Here is a 22,682-nt window from a genome sequence, read left to right as displayed (position 1 = left end):
GAAAATAAAATATTTATAATAAGCAAAATTAGGAGAAAGTGACACCTGTCCAGCCAGGGTATTCTTTTCTTAGAGTATATTGATTATTTGTGTGCCACTAAAGCTGGAACACACACAATTGTAAGTTGTAACGTTGTCAGAGTCGTTTACTAAGTTGTGAAGTAAGAGCAGTGAGAAAAACAATTTTTCGCTCAAAATCATCAATAGATTAATTCAGGAATAAAGATGGCTCTAAGAGTTTGTGGCAACTCGATTAAGTACTTTTTTTATCCGTTAAATTTTCCCTCTAAGAATTTGATCATGAACCTTCCACTGCCTAACTTACATGTATCTCATCTTTTACCTCTTAAGCTATTCTTTGGGGACACAACTCAAGCAAGTATACATGTTTCTTAATTGACATATCTTGTAGCATTACAGAAACATTATTTGAGATTTTTCATTTGACATCCTTTGGTTTTAATTATTGACATACTAGAAAAAACAAAAAATTAAATTTGATTATTTAGCCCAAACTCCTATAACTTTTTTTTCCTAGATTATCTCAGAATCTTTTTAATCATCGCAGGCTATAGCATGCCCCATTACAATTACAGCATGACCCACATTAACCATGGTGAAGCTAAAACTAGGTTGGAGGATTCACCGACAAACTTGGATTAGCAACTGGCACTGGCTTGATTAGGCCACAGGTCTCCCCTAAATGTCGCAGTCCTTGTTGAGGCCATCATGCTATCTAGGAATATATAACATAGTTGTTGGCTAGGACCTTCTGATTTTGTGGTTAATTCTTCTTTTTTCCCTCCCTCACTGTAAATGTGTACAGGGCATTTCACTGTCTGGCCAAGATGAATATATATAATTAACTATGGTAAAGTAACATATTAAGGCACGTGAGATGAAAATTGAGCGAGTTAATCACGGTAGGTGCATGTAGGGTCAAGTTTGCAATGTGCAGGCAAGTTGTAACATCAAAATCAAAACTGAAGAGATTCAATAATTCTAATTAGATGGGTATAAAGGAGTTTAATTAGCTTTAGAAGAAGCCTCATCTTTTTCGTTGAAAAACAAGAAAGTCCAAAAGAATCGAATCTAAAAGTGATACTGATAAGATTTAAAGATAAGAAAAGGCTATTGCCTTTCTTTGATAAACCTTTCAGACCGAAAACGCTGGCTAACACAAACATTTATTCTCTTTTCACAAACATCCAGGTAATTACAGAGTATACATGGGGTGGTGATATGGAGATCTCCATACTGGGCTGTGGATCGAGAGTAAACCTCAAGTGAATTAAGGGCATATTTTTCATCCAAAATCTTAAGACATTGGATTAATGAGTCTCTCACTACTGCTAACACTTTCTTTTTCATCAAATGTGAAACTTTTTATTCAGACTTAATATCTCAAACCCAAATGACAAGACTACTCTCACCCTGCTTTAATCCTCCATGTGATTTCTTGGAGATTCCTTCTTTTGAATTTTTAGCCATTCTGATTAGTACTGGCTGGGGCAAGCAACCATTATGATGCATTTGATATTATAATTAATCAGAAAATGTAAGTTTGATTCTATGGCTAGCTTCCACAATCATTTGAGGTTTCTGATTAGACATTTGTATTATTAATATTATGATTACTATAGCTAGCCCTGTAATGTTTTGTAACATAGAAAAGTTAACCCCATGAGTTACGTATCAACCTTTTCCTCCTCTCTTCCTGAACATCACCTTTTTTTCTTCCTTCCTCTTTTCAATGATCATGGTTCAAGGAGGATTCCCACCACAAAGTTCTCAATAAAAGGGATACATAGCAAAGATGAGGTACCCTTTTACTGTCAACATTGATTGTCATTGTGCGCAAAATCAAGTTCATTGTCACACTCTCTGGGTCCTTGTGTCTCCATTGAATTCTTAAAAAATGTCAGCAATACTTTCTAACCATGTTTTTCACAATTGATTCTCATGCTTTTCCTCACAAAGAACTGCATAATCTAAGTCTTAGCTAGATTTGGACAGCTAAGCAGCAGAGCTTTTTGTAAAATAATTTTTTAGAAATTTTAAATTCGAGACTTTTTAGGATTTAGGTGAGGTCTAACTCACTATAAAAGCTAGCTTAGAGGTGATAATTGCTATATATGCTCTTATTTAGTTATATCTTTAATCAATGTGAGACTTAATTTCAACCTCTCACGTTTATAGTTGGACATTTGGAGCGTGTAATATGCAAGAATGAACACAATGGGCGACCTCAAATTAGGGGTGTACAAGACCCGACTCGACCCGCAAACCCGTCTCGGCCCAAGTCTTTAGGGTCGGGTTGAACCCGGTCCGATCATTAAAAGAGACCGGGTTTGAGTTGATCTTTGAGTTACCCGACTTCGGGTAGGGTCGGGTTCGGGTTGACACTCGGGTCACCCGGCCCGTCCCACATATATATTTTATAAAATTTTAATTTGTTATAATGATTAAAATGTGATACATGGTGCTCAAATTTATCTTACCATGTAGATGAGATTAAAATGTCTAACATCTACCTTATGAATTAAATAAACGTTTGTCAAACTATGCACACTTTCATGTTCTAACAAGATAAAATCATGTGTGTGTATTATGCATATGTGAGACAGATGAAGAAATGATCAAACAAAATGTAAACCTCAAGTGCAATAGATTATGAAAGAATTCGATCCTTTCAAGTTATTTCTTCCAAAAAACAGTTCCAACTTATAACTCTTTTACTATGTTATTATCTTTAAATTTTACAATTAGTATCAAATAGTCTTAAACTTATTGTCCCTCGGGCCAACCCGGTCTCGTCCTACATAAACTCGTCCTAAATTGGACCCGCATAATGTCGGGTTGCTTCGGGTCTTGGGACGAGTTAGGGTCTATGAATTGGCCCGAACAATATTTAGGGTCAGGGTAGGGTTAACCAAAACTCGTCCCAACCCGTCCCTTGTACACCCCTACCTCAAATATGACTAGTCTCCAATAAAAAGATCTAGAATAGACTCCTATACCCCTCTTAGAGTTTAGGTTAGACTCTGAAACAGTTTTTAAGGTAGAATTAGGCTTACCAATTTTAATAAACCCAGTGTCTAAGACCCCTATATATAACAAGGACCCCATAAATAGTGATTAATAAGGGAGAAAGAGTCATGTAATTACAATTATTTGGGAAGGGGAATTGAGCAATCCCTTTTAATAAGCATTAATGAATGTGTGGAGGGATGAATATGGTCGCTAACTTAGATGTATTTATTAGAATTCGAGAGATCTAATGAAATAAAAAACTAGATAAAGAGTTGAAGGTTTTTCCCCTACTTATAAATACTTTAATTAGTAGTCATGTCTCTAATCGACATGAGATTTAACACTCCCTCATGCCCAGAACATCTGGAGCATGGAGGTCAATGATCATCCTCATAACCTTGTCCATCATGAGATATCTTCAGAGGGTGATTTGAGTGACCCTAGAATAAATCTAGGATAGGATCTAATACCATATTAGAACTTAGAAGTCTTATTTCAACCCAAAAGTTAGCTTAAGAGTTGAGGATTATATTGTCTTCCCACTTATAAACATTGTAGTAATCATGTCTCTTATCAATGCGAGACTTAAGGGATTGAGCTAAGATGTAACATCCCGATCTGACGACTGGCCTCACGGTAACAACACGAGTCTTTTCAGTGCGCTTTGTCCTCACTCGCGCACTTCCCGGGAAAACTTCCCAGGAGGTCACCCATCACGATATTGCTCCAAGGCAAGCACACTTAACCATGGAGTTCTTATCAGTTGGGCTCCCGAAAAGAAGTTGCAACTTGTTGTTATGGGTAGTACAATCAAATCATATATGCCTTCCTCAACTGTATAGTCCATCCCTACACAGTCTCGGAATACCTCTTGTTCGGGTGTGGTGCGTCCCTCCACATAGAAGGCGATCAATCCTCGTCCTTCTCAGCTCAGGGCGTCACATAAGACTACATAGGCAACCCTAATGCAATCCAGTTTGCCAGCAAGTAATCCATAACAGTCCACATTCCCCAAGATTTTGATCAAGAAATGAGAAAAAGAAACCATAGAATATGCCCAAAACTCTATCGGCTAGCGCTAGTCTCGGTTATGACTTCGGTGAACTATGGTGACAAACAACCACGATCGACTAAGCATTTAAACTAAAAAATGCCTTGGGAAGCTTATCCCTTAGTAAAAAGGATTGGCCTCAAGGTAAGAAACATATTTTTTTTTTAGATAAGCCAAAATTGATATAAATGGGAGTACAATGGGTACTCCAGTCATGTGCCTTTATTTCTCGAGAAAGACCCAAACCACATAACTTCTTGTATTTTGTAGGGTTAATTCTCAAATTGGTCCATGCCTTTGTGTCGCCGTCTGACCTAGGTCCATCGCCGGAAAAATTATTGAAATAGTCCATCTTCTTTGTAAATCATTTGGAGAAGGTCCTCGCCAGAGTCAAGAGCTCCGGTGAGTGATGATTTGGATTGCTGACTGGGACAAGTGAGCTTACATGAAATTTTAAAAAGAAAGCCTAAAATCAAATTGTTTTTGTGCACCAACATGTAAAACATATGAAATACAACACCTAATAAATACCTGCACAAATTGCAGGATAAACCCCAAGCAACATTGACAAGGATTCTACAGCACCAAACAACTAAAACCAGAAGGAGTGACTGTCAAGCATAAGCCCCTTACCCCAACAAAAACATAACCCATCTCGTCATTGGAGGAACGCAAATCAGGACGGGACATCAACCGGAGAGCGAAAGCATAAAAACCTGTCCACATAATCAAACGCACTATTGATTCGGTCAGACCAGCATACCAAACAATGAAATCAAAGTGAAGTCAAAATCACTTAAACCCACCCCAAAATCAGAACTACCACCGCCAGCCTCAACACCACGACCCAAAACCGCCACCGTTTACAAATTTATTTAAGTATTTTACATACTTTTATATTTGGACATACTAGCTACCATCATACACACTAATCAATTGATACACGGAGTATTGTATTTGGTTATCAACACATCCTGTTGAGCTGATTGGGTTTATTTTCTCAAGAGTTAAGAAACGTTTATTCTAGTTTAAGCTATATTAATAATTAGCCATTAAGGCTAATTTGGAACTTGGCGGGTAAGTAGCTAGCAGACTCGTTCTACATTCCTGTCCCCAGTACAGTACAATTAATTACCTCACGACTCACGTCACCTACCTACTACCGTTGAAGGAATCTGGCAACTTAATTCTGTCTATATTTCTATTAGTTGCATTTATTAATCACCTAACTCCTCCTATACGACCAAACAATGTAGTTAGGTTACAAATCCTGAATTAAAATAATTAACATATATATTGAACCTGATTCTAATTAATGGAAGTGGGGTTTTCATATTATTATTAGATTTTAGTTTTGGTTGAAAACTGAAAATGATAGATGGTGTATGTCGATCGAATTTCCAGCGCTGATCATATAATTAATAACGAACACCACACGTACGTGCGTATGTACCTCAAAAACAACAAAAAGAATAAAACAAATACAAGTAAGCGGAAATATCTTTTTCATATTATTATTATATTGGCCATGCATTTGCGAAGCAGGAAGAGTGGTATGTGGATCAAAGTCATCAAACAGAATTTATTTGCGTTTTTTCCTTATGAACATGGTGGCTTTTCCCACGTTTGTGGGTCCTTCTCACGATCTTCTACTCTTGAAACTCCATAGATCTCAACCATTAAAATGTATTTTAAATAAGTAAAATATCAATAAAATAAAATAGTTAAATAATTTTCAATGACATGATCAGTAACCGCACACTCTGTTATATTAGGTAGGATCAGTATAGACCGTAAACAAAATTAATGGAGCTTTATTCACATGAACTTAGATTTCAGATATTTGCTTAAGCTGGAACAATTTCCCGTCAGTTGACATAGTAAAATAGAGGAAGAGAAAGCGAGTAAATATAAAATGGAAGAGAAATTGAAGTGTAAACGAATTACACTACTAAAACTCAAATTGTTTTTTAGAGGAAAAACTTGCAACATAGCCAATTTCCACGTAGATTTTAATTTTCCGTGCTACTAAGAGCGTGAACAATGGTAGTTTCTTTTTTAATCTTACTTTTTTTAAATAGTTATAAATAAATTTTGGGGACTTGTGTTTTCTGGTACTGACAAGGAGGCTCTTCATGCTTGTGTGGAGCATCTCAGTGCTACTCATCTAAAGAAGTATGGAGCGTATGGGAGTTTGCGTTGATTGGGTTGCGTAGTTTTAGTATGCGTTATTTTGATGGTCTTTTTGTGGGTATATCTTGTCGGTTGACGTTTGTTGCTTTCGCTGTGTTACATTCATTTTTGCTTTGCTTTGTATTTAATCTATTGTCGAGAGAATCTATATCTCGACTTCTTTCGCATTCAATAAACTTTTGCTTTCTAAAAAAAAATTGTGTATGAAACTCCTTTTGATTCAAATATTTCTAAAAAATATATGTTAGGAATATTAAATAAGAAAATTAAGAATTAAATCACTAGCAAAGTTAAATATTATTATTTAACCATTATTATAATTTAAGTACTTATTTAATTATGATATCGGGGAAGCTTCGGAGTCAAGTTCGGGGGGCGAGTATTAGCACCCAAAACTCATCCTCACCTCTTATTAGAGTGGGTTTTCCCCATCAAATTTAGAGTCGGGGTTAGGAATACCTACATGTCGGTTTAATTGTTATGTCTAAATGCGATAGTACATCCTATAGCAATTATAAATCTTGAGCGTTGAGACCCCTATCAAGATTAAAAGCGTGCTAAATGCTTATCTTATCATCAAATAATACATTAGAGATGTACCAAAAAATAATACATTAGAGGAAAGAAAACTGACTATGAACTTTTTTTTTTTGGTCAATTCTGACTATGAACTCAAAAGCAAAAGCTTCGTGTTTTTTATTTTTCTTTCAGGCTGTTTGTTGGCACATATAATGGGCCATATTGCATGTCAAATGAAAATGATGACAAAAGAACACGGGTCAAAGGATCTATTGTTGCAAAATATAGGATTCAGGCACAGAGAAGCCAGATGGGCCATTGTCAACTATATTGGGCTTTTGAATTTTTTTTGTCAAAGGCTTTTGAGTTAAGAAAACTATGCCCGTACCAGATGATCAGTATAATGGCCCAAAGAAAAAATGAAAAATAATTCCCCTATGGTCCACAGATATGCAACACACAAAACCAACAAAAAGCATGTGCTACAAAGAAACTTTTTAGTTAGTGGACCTAAAACAAGGGTGAAAAAACATAAACTCTTTAAACTAAACAAACACGGCATTTGAACCAAAACAGAAAAATAACAGCCATAAATTTGGTTCCAAAACATAATTAGTAGGAGGGGATTGTTATTTTGTCCTTTTTTATTGCAATCAATGAATATTTGATGAATTTTATTCGTACATTGAGCTACAATTGTAATTTAATTGGGTGAATTGATTGCCTTTTATAATATTGTACTAAATTGGATCATAATATTAAATCGTGTTTAATTTTTTTATTTTTAACCATTGATGACTACAACTTGAATGGAGAATTTATACATTATTGTCCAAAAGTCTAAGACAGAATGCTCATGCATCTAATGAATAGTCTAGATGGAACAAAATCTAGACCAGACGTTATAAATATTGGAACTTGCGCCTAGATTACGCGTATGGTGAACTGTCAAGTCTGAACCTTTGTCCTTTCTACAAAATATACATTAAGCTTTACTACTTCAAATTCAATTTTTGTAAGATGGAAAAGCTAAAGAAAATTTAGCAACTTTCATGTTGATCTCAAGAGCTAAATCATTCATCTGAGTGAAAAATAAAGAAAATCGAGCATCTTAGCTAGAGCATTTCATGGTATGGTAGTTGAACACTTGCGTTAATCAAAAGTCATCTTTTTCTTTTTCATTTAGTATGGATTGGAGAGTGTCATCTTTTGTCGTGGCCTTGTCATCTTTTTTTCCCTTTTGATGTAGCTTCGTAAGTCATCTCTCCTACAGCTTCAAAAACCGTTTATATTTTATTTTCAGCTACATATGACGAAATTTGAGCTAAAGACATTGAATTCACTTCATGTGATTCTTAAGAGCTATCCATTCTACAAACTAAAGGAGAAACATGTTTTTTTACTTGTAATGTAGGACCAAGTGTTGGCTTTGTGGGTTTTATCTCATATATACTCTTCAATATTTTTTAACTTCGATCCAATACAAACACATACTTGATTTTATTAACATTCTCACCTCAAATGTAAGGGAGCCGTTTACTATGGACCAGTTTTTTCTGGTCTATAGTTGCACCACCTCCCTTTTGACTTGCTATTGTAGGTTTCCCGGTTTTAAAAAAAAATAAAAATACATATTTATTAATCACAAAAATTAAAAATGATAAAATACAAAATTAGGTTAAATCCTTCTTCTCCAGAATTGCTGAAGCTTCACCATCCTCACCCACTTTTCCCCCTCCCTCGCCGCCGCCGGTGCCAACGATTTCTCCGGCCTCCAGATCCTCGACCACCCCCACCGCTCCCTCACCTCCTTCCTCGCAAACCCTAACCACACCTTCGTCGGCGCCGGCATCGGAGGCGATGTTGAAAAGCTTCGCGACCACTACTCCCTCCGCGTGGCTCGCCGCTGATGTGATGCGCGACCGAGATGCGGTGGAAGACTAGGTGCTTCGAAGGAAGCAACTATGTTCTGGTTCAATCGATGGAAACACAACCTTGCATGGCTTCGATCTACTTCACAAAACCTCCATCCTTGTTCAGATCTGAAGCCAAATCAGAGAAAAGGTAGAAGCTTGATGATTGATTCACCCAGCCACACCCCAGAACCACCGGGAATCCACAGCTGAGGCTTGCAAGGGAAACTGAACCATCTCTGCAACTGGGTCTGTGTTGTGGTGAAGAATGTTGTGTTGCTGAGTGTGATTTCTGGGTTTTGAGGAGTGTGGTGGTGGATGTTGTGTGTGATTTCTGGGTTTTGAGGGTGTTGTTGTGTAGCTTCTGTTGATGTTGGATTTGGGTTTGCAGGGTGGGTTTGGAATTCACCCATCTTCATCATTGTCTTTCTTGTTTCAAACCCATCATCTATTGACGTAGGTGGGTTTTGGTAAAGATTAAAGATCAAATTAAATGCTATTTGTGGTCATCGAGTTCTTTCTCTTTTGCTGATTTTGATTTTGAAATATATGAAAAGTTCAAAACATGCTTCAGTTGCAACAAGCATGCTTCTGATTTCTGCTCAATCATGTTGTGAGAAAAAAGATTGTGGGAAGATTATATAGTAGATAGTTTTAATTTTTTATTTATCAAAAAGATGGGAAGAATCTGCAATAAAAACTCAGATCTAAATCACAACATTGAAGGGACAAAGGGAGATGTAGAGAAGGGAGAGGTAGAGAGAAGGTCTTCTTCCCCAGAAATCTCTCACTAATTTCTGTGTTGTGAAGTGGTTTTGGGTTGGAATGGAGAGATGGAGAGATGGAAAGAAGTCTGATGAAGATGAGTGAAGAGTTTAATTTAGGGATTAGTTTATTTTTAATAAACCAGGCTTAGATAATTAATTAAAGATTATGAAAAATATGTTTTTTGATTTTTTTTTAAAAACCTACTATTGTCGGTCAAAAGGGGGTGGTGCAATTTTACACCACCAAAAAGTGGTCCATAATAAATTTTTCCAAATGTAAGTAACACATTGTCATCTTTACACTCATTGGAAGCTACCGGTTAACAGGGTTGGACACTCAACTCTAATGTCGGGTCATTATTCACTAAGGTCATCGAGATCGCACACTCGACTCTGATACCATTGTTGCTGTCATGAGGGGAGCACATAGATCTCTCCACACACTAGATTGGACTAATAAAAAGACCATCATACTAACACCATATCTTTTGCCCAAGTTGAAAAGTCAAGGTTCGAAGCACATAATTCATGAATCTGACGAGAAAGGGAACTTGAGACGGACTTGTATATGGAATCTGAGCTCCACAGAAATATTCCATGCTCCTCTATTTTTCCTTCTTTTTCTTTCTTCCTCTCTATCAAGCACAAACAAGTTAATAATGGAGTTGGGTACCATTCCTCTTTAGACTCCACAGTCCGCACATTGCTTGCTCTTTATGGCCTTGTTTTTACTTTATACCACCTTAGCTGTAAACACAGAATTGTTCTACTTTTGCCTTGCAATTTGACAGAAGAAGAGCAGAGGTGCCTCATTATCAAAAGACTGTTCATAAAAGGAATAGCATAGCAGAAGAAGAGAAGACTTGATGCTTCTTTTCTTTAACTGATCAACAAAGATCAATTAGATAAAGAACTTTCCTTCCCCCTTCTAACCATGCTTGTAGTGGAGGACTAATCAACTAATTAAGCATAGTATTAATTAGTTTATCTCTAACTTTGTTGAGTCTACAAGTTAAATTTTTTCTTTTCTTTTCTGAGTGTCCGAGGTTAATTTTTGGTTGGCCGTTGAATGCTGCGCAACAATGTCATAGATTTGGAGGACAGGTTGGATCCAATCAATTTGGAATAGAAGATGAGATCGAATAGAGACCAAAATGGTTTGATTCGATCCACCTCACCAAAAAATATTGTTAATTATGTTTAGTGTAATAAAGAAGAGAAAGTGGATTACAACAAGAAAGGTTGGTCTTTTGGTCTTTGACATTTCATTGGAGACAGCTTATGCACCCTGCTATTGTCGTGGGTGCCCCACTGGCAGCTTTTTTGCCTCCTTATTTTAGCATTTTTTTATTCTTAATTTATAATTTTCTCTTCTTCTTCAATTCTTCTCCAACAAAGCCAACAAGGCTGTTTGAATATAAGTAATAATTTTCTTCAACAAGGGTTCTCTTTTTCATTTCATATTTTAATTCCTTTGAGAGTAATCATTTTCTTTCTGTTAGGGGTGATAGTGTTGTGGAATCTTAGGAGGTTGTTGTGGTTGTTTTGAATGTATAAAAGGTGCAATTATAGCTCTAGAACAAATAAAACTGTTAAAGTGAGAAGGACGAGCACGAAGAGAATCATGAGTCCACGAGTGTTTTCATTGATGGGTTTTTAGAAGATACTACAACAAATTAAAGAGCTTCTTTTCCAGCCTTTATTAACCGTTTCCTTTTCCTTCCTTCCTCATCCTCTCATATATTAGTTGTCTTTGTTCTTTTTTGTTTAGGGGGTTCTATTTCTTCATTCTATTTGCTTCCCTTTTGTATTTGGGATTTTGGGGTTTGTTTGCTTGCTTGTGTTGGGAATTTCTTGATGTCTCAACAAAGGCAAACTCAGATGATGTTTGGCGGTGGTTACAATAATGACACAACATTTACCAAGCTCTTTGTTGGAGGGCTAGCTTGGGAGACTCAAAGGGAAACCATGAGGAGGTACTTTGAGCAATTTGGAGAGATCTTAGAGGCTGTTGTCATCACAGATAAGAATACAGGGAGATCCAAGGGTTATGGCTTTGTAAGTTCATAGTTTATATATATATATCTTCTTGTTTAATGTTCATTCCAAGTTCCAACATTTAGTTATTATCTAATTTAATCTTGAAAAATGAATGTGTTTATGATTTTTTGCTTTTGAAGGTCACATTCAAGGATCCAGAGTCAGCCATGAGAGCATGTCAGAACCCATCTCCAGTTATTGATGGGAGGAGGGCAAACTGCAATCTTGCGTCTCTTGGTGCAAATAAGAATCCGCCACCAACTCTTCACAATGGTCTCAACTCTCAATCCTTCCATTAATTCTCCTATATCTAGTGCATGTTTGGATAAAAATACCAAAAGCGAAACCAAAATCATGGTTGACAGAAGCCAAAGAAAGTTGCTTCGGACCACCATAACTTTGGCTCACCGGTTTTCTACCATATATTCAAAGATGCCTGATCTAATTTTTTTTTTCTTGATGTCTTATGATTATGATGCAATGTGCATTTTTTTTTTACCTATATTAGCTATAAATTATAATATATTCTTCAACTGCAACAAAATTTCTTTTGTTCTGAATTTGCCCTGGGATTTTTACAAAAAGCTTGAGTTCCTTAGTTTGTTCATCCTCAGATTTAAATTTAACTCATATTAGGTCAAAGCTACCACCCTTAATGCTTGATTTTACTAAATTAAAAACAGAATTTGAGTCTATTTGCTATGAGATTGAAAAATGACTGAAATGTAAACTCACTTTAGGTGCAGGAAGATTCAGGCCTCAACCTGCAGTGGTAGCATCACCTGCTTATCATGGTTCTTCTTCATCTACATTTTTCTATCAACCAACTAGGCAATACACATTTCCATATTCAGCTTATGGGTAATAATTACATGAAACTTGGCTATGCTCATTTTTATGGGGTGCATGTCATTTTCTACTAACATTTTCCCCCTATCTTTTCATTTTCTGTCTTTTTCTCTGATGTCCCTTCTACCTACTCACAGATATTCTGGATATTCACAAGAGACCATGTATCCTACGGTAAGTGTTAATACAATAAAGTTCGTATAGTCAATGCATGTTTGGAAACTCTTCTACAATTGATTTTGAAGCTAGAATCAATTTTGGGGAGAAGCTTCCGAGTTTCTAAATTAATTCTGATAAAAGAGAAACTTATTCAATCAATTTTTTCCCTTTATTTTTCAGAGTTACTATGGTGTTTATGGAGTTCAACAGTTTCCCCAATACTACCCATCCTCTGAGGCAGGAGGGTTGATACAAAATAATTATATCTACCCTTTCTATGGTCAATATGCACAGAATATACAGGCTCATGGTTATGGAGTTCAACACCCCCAAATGGCACAGTTTCCATTTTTGCCTCAGCATTATGGTTCCACAGGGATATTATCACTTCCTCCTCCAGTGGTGGCAGTGCCAACTACTGCAGCAGGTTATAATTCTAATTCTGAAAGTTGATATTAGGCCTATTTATTGGTGTTTATTTTGTGAAATAATCACTTATTTGCAAAAAATAATCACTTGTGTATTTTTTAAACTGTTGTGTATGCTTTGATAAAAAGCTGAATTAAAAAAAAATCTGATTATTTCTTGTAACTTTTACTAGTAGCTTTTGAAATAATTAATTATTTCTAATAGATTTAACATGAAAAACAATTTTTATATTTATAAACAAAAATAAATTTCTGGTTTTCAAAAAATCTTGTAAAATAACATTAATTTTGTATTCTACTTTAAAGTTAGTTATTTTGTAAGCAGAGAGACACAAACAGACCCATTGTCTTTTCACTTCTGTGCATAGATCCTGTTGTAATTGTGTATTGAAGGCTAAAATTGTAACCTTTTCAGCAACAGCAACCACAACTACAGTATCAACAAATGTGGTAATAGCAGAAGTTGGTACTTCACAAGCCTCTGGAACAGCATCTGAACAAAATTCTACTACATCTTGATCTCTACAGGGATAGAGAACATGACAAAATTCATCACCATCAATCATCATACATGTTTGTTTTAGAGAAAATAGGTTTCCTTTTCAATTAAGTAGTTTGTAGAAGTAGGGGAAGATCATAGTAATTCATTATTCATGCATATTTCAGCAAGCATTAGGTGTAGGTAGAATCTAACTATTTGAGCTTTGGATTCTACCTTGGAGTAATTCAATTCAACCAAATACACTTTTGCCTAGGGTGCTGGGAGCATCCAATGACATTAATAGTCCTTTGTTTATATTTTCAGTAGTTGGGTTCAAAAGATTGATTTTGTATCTTTGAACCCTTCATTGGGTGGCCAATTAGGAAGAAAAAGTTGAGCTTGGGTAGCTCAATATTCATGATTAGTTGAAATTGTTAACGGTCTACATGTTTCTTTCTTTGCACATATAATCATGGTTTTTACCATTCATCTTTCGCTGTCACTTTACATTCTTTCTTTTTTCTTATAGATAAGAGTATTATTATTCTTGTGCATCAATTAAATCTCTTTTGCAAAACGTATATGGAATCCAATGGAGATCTCGTATGTGGTGTCAAATATGGCTGTTGGCATCTTTTGAATCCTTTTTTTGATCTTACTATATGCGGATGGGGTGATCATTGGCATTTTTTTTTTTTGACCAGTAAGGTTCATCTTTCAATTCAGAGAGAACTTACCAAAATCACCTTTATGATAATGGATTGCATTGATGCTTCGGCATACCACTATTCTGGATGAATACCACTAGGTTCTAACGAGATTCTTCCCCCACACCCCCCACCCCCAATAATTTTAGTCCAGATGCTAATATTTGTTCGGTCCTGACATTTTAGAGGCCCTGAGCAAATAATAAAAATGAACCCCTAATAATTTTTTTTAAAAGAACATTATCTATTTAAATTGTAAATAGCATCAACAACTTCAAAAATATGTTACACTTATTTATTTAAGAAATTCAGCAGTTGATAATTCGTCGCTATTTTTGTGATAAAAGTTTCCGTCACTAAATATTTAAAATATAAAATTTTAAAAACATCATACAAAATGTAGCAAGTTGGATTCAAACCTGGGCTTCCAGGGAGGAGAGGTCCTAACCAGCCTCAATGTTGCCAACAGGGCTAACATCTCTTACTTTAATATTTTAGCGTTTTTTTTTTGTTATAAACGTTTAATGATTTTTTTTTGGCCCCTTCTTTTTGGAAGCTCTAGGCTGTGGGCCTGCTTGCACAGGCCCAGGGCCGGCCCTGTTCATAATTCAAGCGAGTTTGAGTATTAGTTAAGAATTTGTAAGGTGGATATAGACATATAGTGTAAGAAATGTGACCCATTAACCCAACGCGTAAGATTCTGAGTAAATTCTCTTGATATCTTGTTTCTTAAGCCTATAAACTCCCCTTATCTCTCCATCAATATTTAAATTCAAAATATATTTTTCCGCAAATAGATATCTAACCCTTCAACCGCCGTCCGCAAATTTCTCTGCTAGGGTTTGAAGAGTGAACCAGCTACCACTGCCTTTAGGGTCTCCTCCTCTATGGAGGCTTCTTCTCCTCTTATGTAAGCATTTTCCCCCACAATAGGTGAGTTCCATACTTCTGTTCCACATTAGGAGAATTTGTTACTCAAATAAGTGAGATTTTCCTTTCATTCTAGTGTGGTTTCTTCTCCTTCCTATGTCTTGGCCATCAAAGAGGCCATTATCTTCGTCGCGTAGTCGCCTTCTAGCAGTTCTGTCTATCACTACTTCACCGTTGTTCCACCACTACTCACCACCACACCACCACCACCTCCCATCGACACCGCTGTGCCCTTTCGTCCCACGAGCTACGTCCTCCTTTTCCTTCACTGTTGTGGTCAAGCTCATTGTCCCCTCCACCTCGTTCACATCCACCACTACTGACTTCGTTCCACATCTCAGTTTTCAACCGTAGTTCTATCCTCATCTTGGTGTCGTTGAAGTCTTCCTTTTGGCTTTTTAGATTACTGCACAACTAGTAATTAAATAGTGCTACTAAACTAGTTATTAAATTGAAAAGTGGAAATCACGTAGTTTTTTAAGAATGTTGCAAAGTCAAATTTGAATCAAAACATATTTCAACCTAAAACTAATCCAAATAAATCAATATAATTATAATCTATCTTGACATATTTGTTGTTCTTACGACTCATCATGGCCAAGCCACTCTAAATCACAAGGTGAGAGGAGGATTCAATCCTATGGAAAAAGGTGAGAGCATTTAGGTTTTTTGGAGTGATCATAGCATGCAATTGAATTAGAAAGAGAAGAGTCAGAGAGAACAAACAAAAGAAGGAACTGAGGAGCAGCTGAGAAAAACACACCCAAGAGACATGGTCAATCAAGGAGAAGGAGCTTAATTACTCAAAAAGCATTACAGAGTAAAGGAAGGTAGCAGAGAGCGATATCTTCTTTATATTGTTTTAGAAGTAAGTTGGATACATCATATACAAGAGTAGAGACCAAACAGCAGTAATGGGTAACTATTTTATTCTCCCCTTTCATTTATTTTATTTTATTCTTACCTATTGAACCTTTGGTCCATTTAATTAAACTATGTGTAATTTTAATACCCTAATAATTTTTTTGAGTAGATTTAGTCTCTCGACTTTTTAATTGTTACCTTTAAATCAGTCAATCATCATCATTCTTTTTTTTTTTTTTTAGTTTTTGACCCAAATGTCTTCAACTGATCGAGAAACTGTAATTGTATCTTTCAACAAATGTCGACTTTCAAAGGATTCAAACTTGTATTTTTATTTTTAAGGAGGTTATGTTTGCTTAAAATTAGGTCAACATATTGTTAGTTCAATCACTATCATTCTATTTTAAACTCTCAATTTCTCATTTTCTAAAAGAATAATCACAAACTGAGCCATGAACCAATTTAATCATCATAGACATTCTTCACATCAAAACTCTCTCATCAAAATATTAGATTTTTAAATAGAGATTAAGAAAATCTCGATTTCTCCCTCTTACACATATATCTGTGATACAAAGCGCGAAGTGGGCTTAGTGCAATTGGGCTCAAAGACTCAGCTAAACCGGGAGAATAGGACCACTACCAAGCCCAGCTGGATGAAAAAAAAATCAGACTATTTCTTTTATTTAGTCACTTAAGCCCATAGTATTCCAAAGATGCTGACACATGTATAGCTAAAGCTCACCTTGCTTGCTGAGGGAAAATCAAAACCCTACTATATTTTGAATTTCTGCAATGAATGAAGTACTCGAAAACTAATGGGATAAAAAATACAATTAATCATTATTTTTGGTATGCTACACCTTATTAGTGTGAGCTGATATTCCAAATGCCTGAGCAACAAAAAACTGTGTTAAGTAAAAAAATAGTTTTTATTTTGTACATAACATTTTTTTGGCACATAAGTAAAAATATAAGTTTAGTTTTGCTAGATCTGGATTTTTGGGAGCGGTGGGGTTGGGTTTCCGGGAGGGGTTGTGATGGTTGGTTCAGAGAGTGGAGAAAGATGATGTTGCTCTTGGAGCTCTCCATTTCTGCATAATATTCAGAAGGGAAGGGAGTTGTTGGTGGCTCTATGGGCTGGGAAGGAGAAATGTGAAAGTATGAAATTTAATCATGTGGAAGGGGTGGGTGAAAGTGGTGAAAAGATGAAGATCAGGATGAATTTCTGGTTAGGGTGGTGGTGGAGGAGAGAAGAGGCGGCAAAGAAAATTTCATTTTTCAAGCAATGACTAAATTGAGATTGAGTTGAGAATATTGGGACCAAATTGAAACGGATGTGACACATAATGTGACACGTGAGCTTTTCCATCCCAAGAATTAACGACAAAAATGAAAAAGGACCAACGTGAAAGCGTTTTGCAAGTTGAGGGACTTCTGAAGCTATTTTTTAAATTGCGTATATACTCTAACACTACACCAACATAGTATTATAAGGACCTCCAAATTTTGAAACATGCAATATGGCGTGTTAGTATAATTTTTTTTATAGGCAAATGTTAGCTGTTAGAAATGTTAGTAAATTAATCCCTTCTCCAAGTTTGAACCCAGGACCCTTCACCCTTCATCCCACCCAACCCTTATGTCCCTACCTCTTACCACTTGACCTATCTTTTAGGGACGCTTGATGTTAGTATAATATAAGGCTATGTTTGATTTTCTGTTGAAGAAGACCAAACTCAGTTTGTCTCATATCTAATGTTGTGTCATCGTGTTCAATAGAAGTACATTCACTAAACTCAATTACACTCCTAAACCCACATTCATCTCAACGCAACTTCAGAGTCACATTTCCATTGACCAAACCTAGTTTGAATTGTTCTTACATTAATGACTATATTAGCTCACATCCCTAAATTCACATTCATCTCAACCAACTTTATCTTTTTTTATTTTTTTACACATTTTAAAGTGTTTATCACTAATATTATCTAAACAAGATTAATTTATCAAATTTCCTATTAAAATTAAAGTATTCACACATAAATCACAATACAACACACTCATACAAACACTTAAGTACAAATTTACATTAATTCAAACATTATTTTCCAAACTGAAACATGGACAATTTTTGTTTTCTCATAATTAACTCAAAAATTCAATTCAAAAGCTTGTCGCATATGCACTCACCAAAACAAAACATCTTGCTTATGTCTTTTGCGATAGAAGCATTTAGCTCAGTTGACAGTAGTTTTTTTTGTCCTGCTTAATAAGTGCTTGGCAAGTGACTCGAAAGAAATGGAATTTCAATTGCTCCTGCTTTCCTCCTCCTCCTCCTTATCACAAGGTGGTAAAAGGACAAAGCCACCGCATACAAAACTATGCAATTAAGTGAGTTCCGAGAGAATCTATAAACAGTTTGACCAGTCTTCGGGTAAGTAATTGTGCTGTTGAAACCTTCAAGTAGAAGTGGACACCATCATGCTCAGACGAGGACTTGGACATTAGCTGCATTGATTCATGTGCCGTCTTATTTTGTAATTAAAGCCACATGTTGTATACTTGTAGTTCTATATTCTTTCATGTAAATGATCATGTTAATACTAGCTTTGTACATGTGTTTCGAGGGTTAGCTCAAGTGATAAGAGTTATGAGACATAAGGGTTAAGAAGAGGAAAGTTCAGGGTTCAAATCCTGAAAGAAAAATTTTAAGGGATTTTCTAACTTAGTAACAACTAGCCACAAACATTTACCTATAAAAAGAACTAGCTTCATACATGTTTGGTTCGACGTTAGAGTTAAAATTTACTACATTAAATTTAACATGAACTAATATAGTCAAATTTTAACATATTAACTTTAACATGAATCAACATTAAACTCTAACATAAGAGTTGGATGAAATGAAAGATTTATGATTTTAACCTGAGGAGAATTAGTTTAATAATTAATATTGCTAACAACTAACATTTCCCTATAAAAAAACTTTACTCTCTTCGAAGAAAAGAATTATTATTCATGAGCCTGGTTATTTGAAAGAGAGGTCCACGATGGACCATCACCCACCTGATATGTCTCGACCAGCTCACAGCACGTGACACCATGAGAGAGTTGCTCAGCTTCAATTAAATTTTAATTTTAATTTAACAAAGACAGGATGAACCGCTTCACAAAGCTATTTTTATTTCACCCCTAAAAAGAAATAATAGCTTATTCTGATTCCCTTATAGAAAAAGCCACTTTTGGCTTCTCTCAACTTGCTTTATATCCTCAGCTGGTTCACCCCCTCACTCTCACATTCCTATATTCAATTATTATTCATTAACATTAAAAGCTGCTTAAGGTAGCTTCTGACACTCCACTCATGTCCACCCCACCCATGCCACAAAAATCCATAACCTTTACCCATTTAGATTAATCTCCCTACAAATTATTATTCTATTCTACTCACAGGCTGTCTCTGACTGCCACATTTTAATACTATATCAATTTTCGTGTACTTCAAACCATGTCCTCCTCTCCTCAACCAACACCATCTCGAACCTTGTTGTTAAATGACTACTTTATGCCATGTTGGTCAAAATAATCTCATGATCATCATTCTTTATCCACACCCTAATTGATCTTAATCAAGAGTATCTAGTATTAATTTATGTAGAGTATCTTATAGTGAAAATTTCAAAAGGCTTTGACACATGGGGTGGCCCAGATATATCAGTGGCAGATGAAGAAAGATTCATTTATTTGCATCATTGAGGGCAGGGGTGCATTCACGACAGAGCCATAGCAGAACAACGTGTAGTACTAGATAAAAATAACAAACATTGAATTGGAGATCCACAAGTGTATGCTTTGGTTCTCCTTGTTATTCTTCTTTCTCTCAATTTTCTTTTTCCCCCAAACACGGTTAAACAACTTGGTTGGGTGCATTTCCACCCAACCCACGTTGTCTTCTTCTTCTTCTCTGTCTTTGTATATCAATTTTGCTGTAAATGCTTCTCTATGGGGAAGAAAGGAAGTAGTACCTCATGGTTAACTGCTGTCAAAAGAGCTTTCAGATCTCCCACCAAAGACACTGACAAAAAGAGTAGTAGAACAAGGGAAGATTATGATCATGAAGAAGATGAAGAGAAGGTAAACTCAATTATTTTCTATCCCTCCATTTTCCATCCTTTCACTTTCTCTTTCTCATCCCACATTTTTCTGTTTGCAGAAGAGAGAAAAACGAAGATGGATTTTCAGAAAACCTGCGAATCATGAAACAACAACAGTGAACAACACTCAACAACAACAACAACAGCAGACACCAACGAAATTGAAGCATGATGTTGTGGCGGTTGCTGCTAGTGGAGGTTCAAGGACAGAGCAAGGTCAGAACCACGCGCTTGCGGTGGCGGTGGCAACTGCAGAGGCGGCTATGGCCACCGCTCAAGCTGCGGTGGAGGCGGCGAGGTTGACCAAGCCAAATACGAAGAATCATGCTCGGGAGCATCATGCTGCTGTTCTGATTCAAACTGCTTTCAGAGGCTATCTGGTGAGTCGGTGCATCCATTAGATCTGAGATTTCTAGCGTTGATTTTGTGATTTGTGTGAATTTGAATGGGAATTTGTATGATTTTGAAGGCGAGAAGAGCGCTTCGTGCGTTGAAGGGGTTGGTGAAGTTGCAGGCTCTGGTGAGGGGGCATAACGTGAGGAAGCAGGCGAAGATGACGCTTCGGTGCATGCAGGCTTTGGTGAGGGTGCAAGCGAGGGTTCTTGATCAGCGTATAAGGTCTTCTGTTGATGGAAGTAGAAAATCCACCTTCAGTGACACTGGTAGTGTTTGGGAATCACGGTATCTTCAGGATATTTCTGATAGGAAATCACTTGTAAGTTGATTTTATTCAACTAGCTTCAATGATTTAACTTTGTGTACTTTTTCATTGCTTTCAGAATCAGTAATCATGTTAGTAAGAAAAGTACTTTTTTGCTTACAAAAGTAAAGGAAACTGTTAATTATGACTTTGAATTTGGGGGTTTTGTTTAGATGTATATGAGTTGTTTGTGAAATGGTTTATGTGGTTGATTTGATTAGTCAAGAGAGGGAAGTAGCATTGCAAGTGATTGGGATGAAAGACCACACACAGTTGAAGAAGTGAAGGCCATGTTGCAGCAGAGGAAGGAAGCAGCTATGAAGAGGGAGAGAACCTTGTCACAAGCTTTTTCCCAACAGGTTTCAGTTTCATTTTCATCCTCTAGAGTGTGTTTTGTTGAGTTTCTGAAATTGAGAATTTTCTAGGCTGATTGGTTGTGTGTGACATTTGTCTAGATTTGGAGGAATTGTAGGACATCATCAATTGGAAATGAAGAGGAGATGGAAGAGAGACCGAAATGGCTTGACCGGTGGATGGCGCCGAAGCCGTGGGAGAATAGGGGAAGAGCTTCCACTGATCAAAGAGATCCCATTAAGACAGTGGAAATTGACACAGCTCAGCCTTATTCATATCTAGGAGCTAATTACAGAAGATCACATCCTAATTATCAGTATAACCCAAACAACCACCAACACCACCACCACAACCATCACCACCAACAACAACAACCACAGAGACATTCCATTGCTTCCCCAATCCACAGAACCCACCAAAATGGATCCCTTCACCAATCCCCTGCAACCCCTTCTCCAGCAAAATCAAGACCCATCCAAGTCAGGTCAGCGAGCCCCCGCTGCGTTAGAGAGGATAGAACCTACCCCACCTCTCAAACACCAAGCCTGAGGTCTAATTACCATTACACAGGGAACTTGTATCAAAATGCCAGGGTTGGAACAAGTAATGGTGCTGCTAGTGCTACAATCCCTAATTACATGGCAGCAACTGAGTCTGCAAAGGCGCGAATTCGGTCGCAGAGCGCGCCTAGGCAGAGGCCTTCGACACCGGAGAGGGACAGGGCTGGATCAGCTGCAAAGAAAAGGCTTTCATTCCCTGCTCCAGATCCTTATAATGTAGGAGTGGGTTATGGAAATTATGGGCATAGTTTAAGGAGTCCAAGCTTCAAGAGTGTGGCTGCATCACATATTGGGTTGGAGCATCAATCCAATTACTCCTCTTGCTGCACTGAGAGTCTTGGTGGTGAGGTTTCTCCTTCTTCAACTGGTGACCTTAGAAGGTGGTTGAGATGATTTGTTGCTTACTTTGATTTATGAGGAAGTGTCAGAACTATGACCCATTAGGATATCAGTATCACCATTCACTGCTTATTTTAATTAGGCTTTTGTCATGTTAGAGTTAATTTAGCTAAGAAGGGGAATCTTGGCGCAAGAGTAAAAAGTTGTTGTCATGTGACTAAAGTCACAAGTTCAAGTCGTGAGAACAGTTTCTTGTGTGAAAAACAGGGTAAGACTGTCTATAATAGACCAAGTGGTTGGACTATTCCCCGGACCCTTAGAGTTATTTTAACTAACCCTTTCACCCCAAAAGAAAGGAAGTTACCCAGGGTGACCTGAACCTGATCTTAGGAGCAGAGAAGAAAGTACCTTCTTGCAAGTAACCATTCAAGTGTACGTTTATCATTCATTTTCCACACTTTTGTAAGGATGCCAAGATAAAAGTGAGCCGTATGTGGTGGCCTACCTCACTTGGGATGTTGTATTGATGTTGAAGGAATTGCCTAGACCCATTTGAATAGCCTTTAATGGACTGTGCTGTCACAATAACTTGAAATATTTTGTATTTTAGTTATTGCCTTTACAGTTAGTAATGCACA

General features: G+C 36.7%; 2 protein-coding genes across 3 annotated transcripts; both read left to right on the top strand.

Moving 5' to 3' along the window:
- Positions 1–10,880: 10,880 nt before the first annotated feature.
- LOC130746333 (uncharacterized) lies at positions 10,881–13,935 on the top strand. Of its 2 annotated transcripts, none has more exons than XM_057598926.1 (6): positions 10,881–11,534; positions 11,657–11,789; positions 12,257–12,377; positions 12,503–12,539; positions 12,705–12,951; positions 13,374–13,935. In XM_057598926.1, exons 1-6 carry the CDS (start codon positions 11,334–11,336, stop codon positions 13,469–13,471), a joined length of 837 nt encoding a protein of 278 aa, XP_057454909.1. In that variant the 5' UTR covers positions 10,881–11,333; the 3' UTR covers positions 13,472–13,935. The 2 variants fall into 2 exon arrangements, with proteins under 2 accessions (XP_057454909.1, XP_057454908.1); XM_057598925.1 differs by having other exon boundaries at positions 10,886–11,534; positions 13,368–13,935.
- Positions 13,936–19,337: 5,402 nt separating this feature from the next.
- On the top strand, positions 19,338–22,682 carry LOC130746332 (protein IQ-DOMAIN 17-like). The gene is made up of 5 exons (XM_057598924.1): positions 19,338–20,071; positions 20,151–20,471; positions 20,561–20,806; positions 21,013–21,150; positions 21,247–22,682. Exons 1-5 carry the CDS (start codon positions 19,940–19,942, stop codon positions 22,096–22,098), a joined length of 1,689 nt encoding a protein of 562 aa, XP_057454907.1. The 5' UTR covers positions 19,338–19,939; the 3' UTR covers positions 22,099–22,682.

The sequence above is a fragment of the Lotus japonicus genome, chromosome 3 (assembly GCF_012489685.1).
Source record: "Lotus japonicus ecotype B-129 chromosome 3, LjGifu_v1.2".
In the NCBI taxonomy this organism is placed as follows: domain Eukaryota; kingdom Viridiplantae; phylum Streptophyta; class Magnoliopsida; order Fabales; family Fabaceae; genus Lotus; species Lotus japonicus.
Note: the sequence above shows the minus strand (reverse complement) of the source record. Positions and strands in the feature narration are given on the sequence as shown.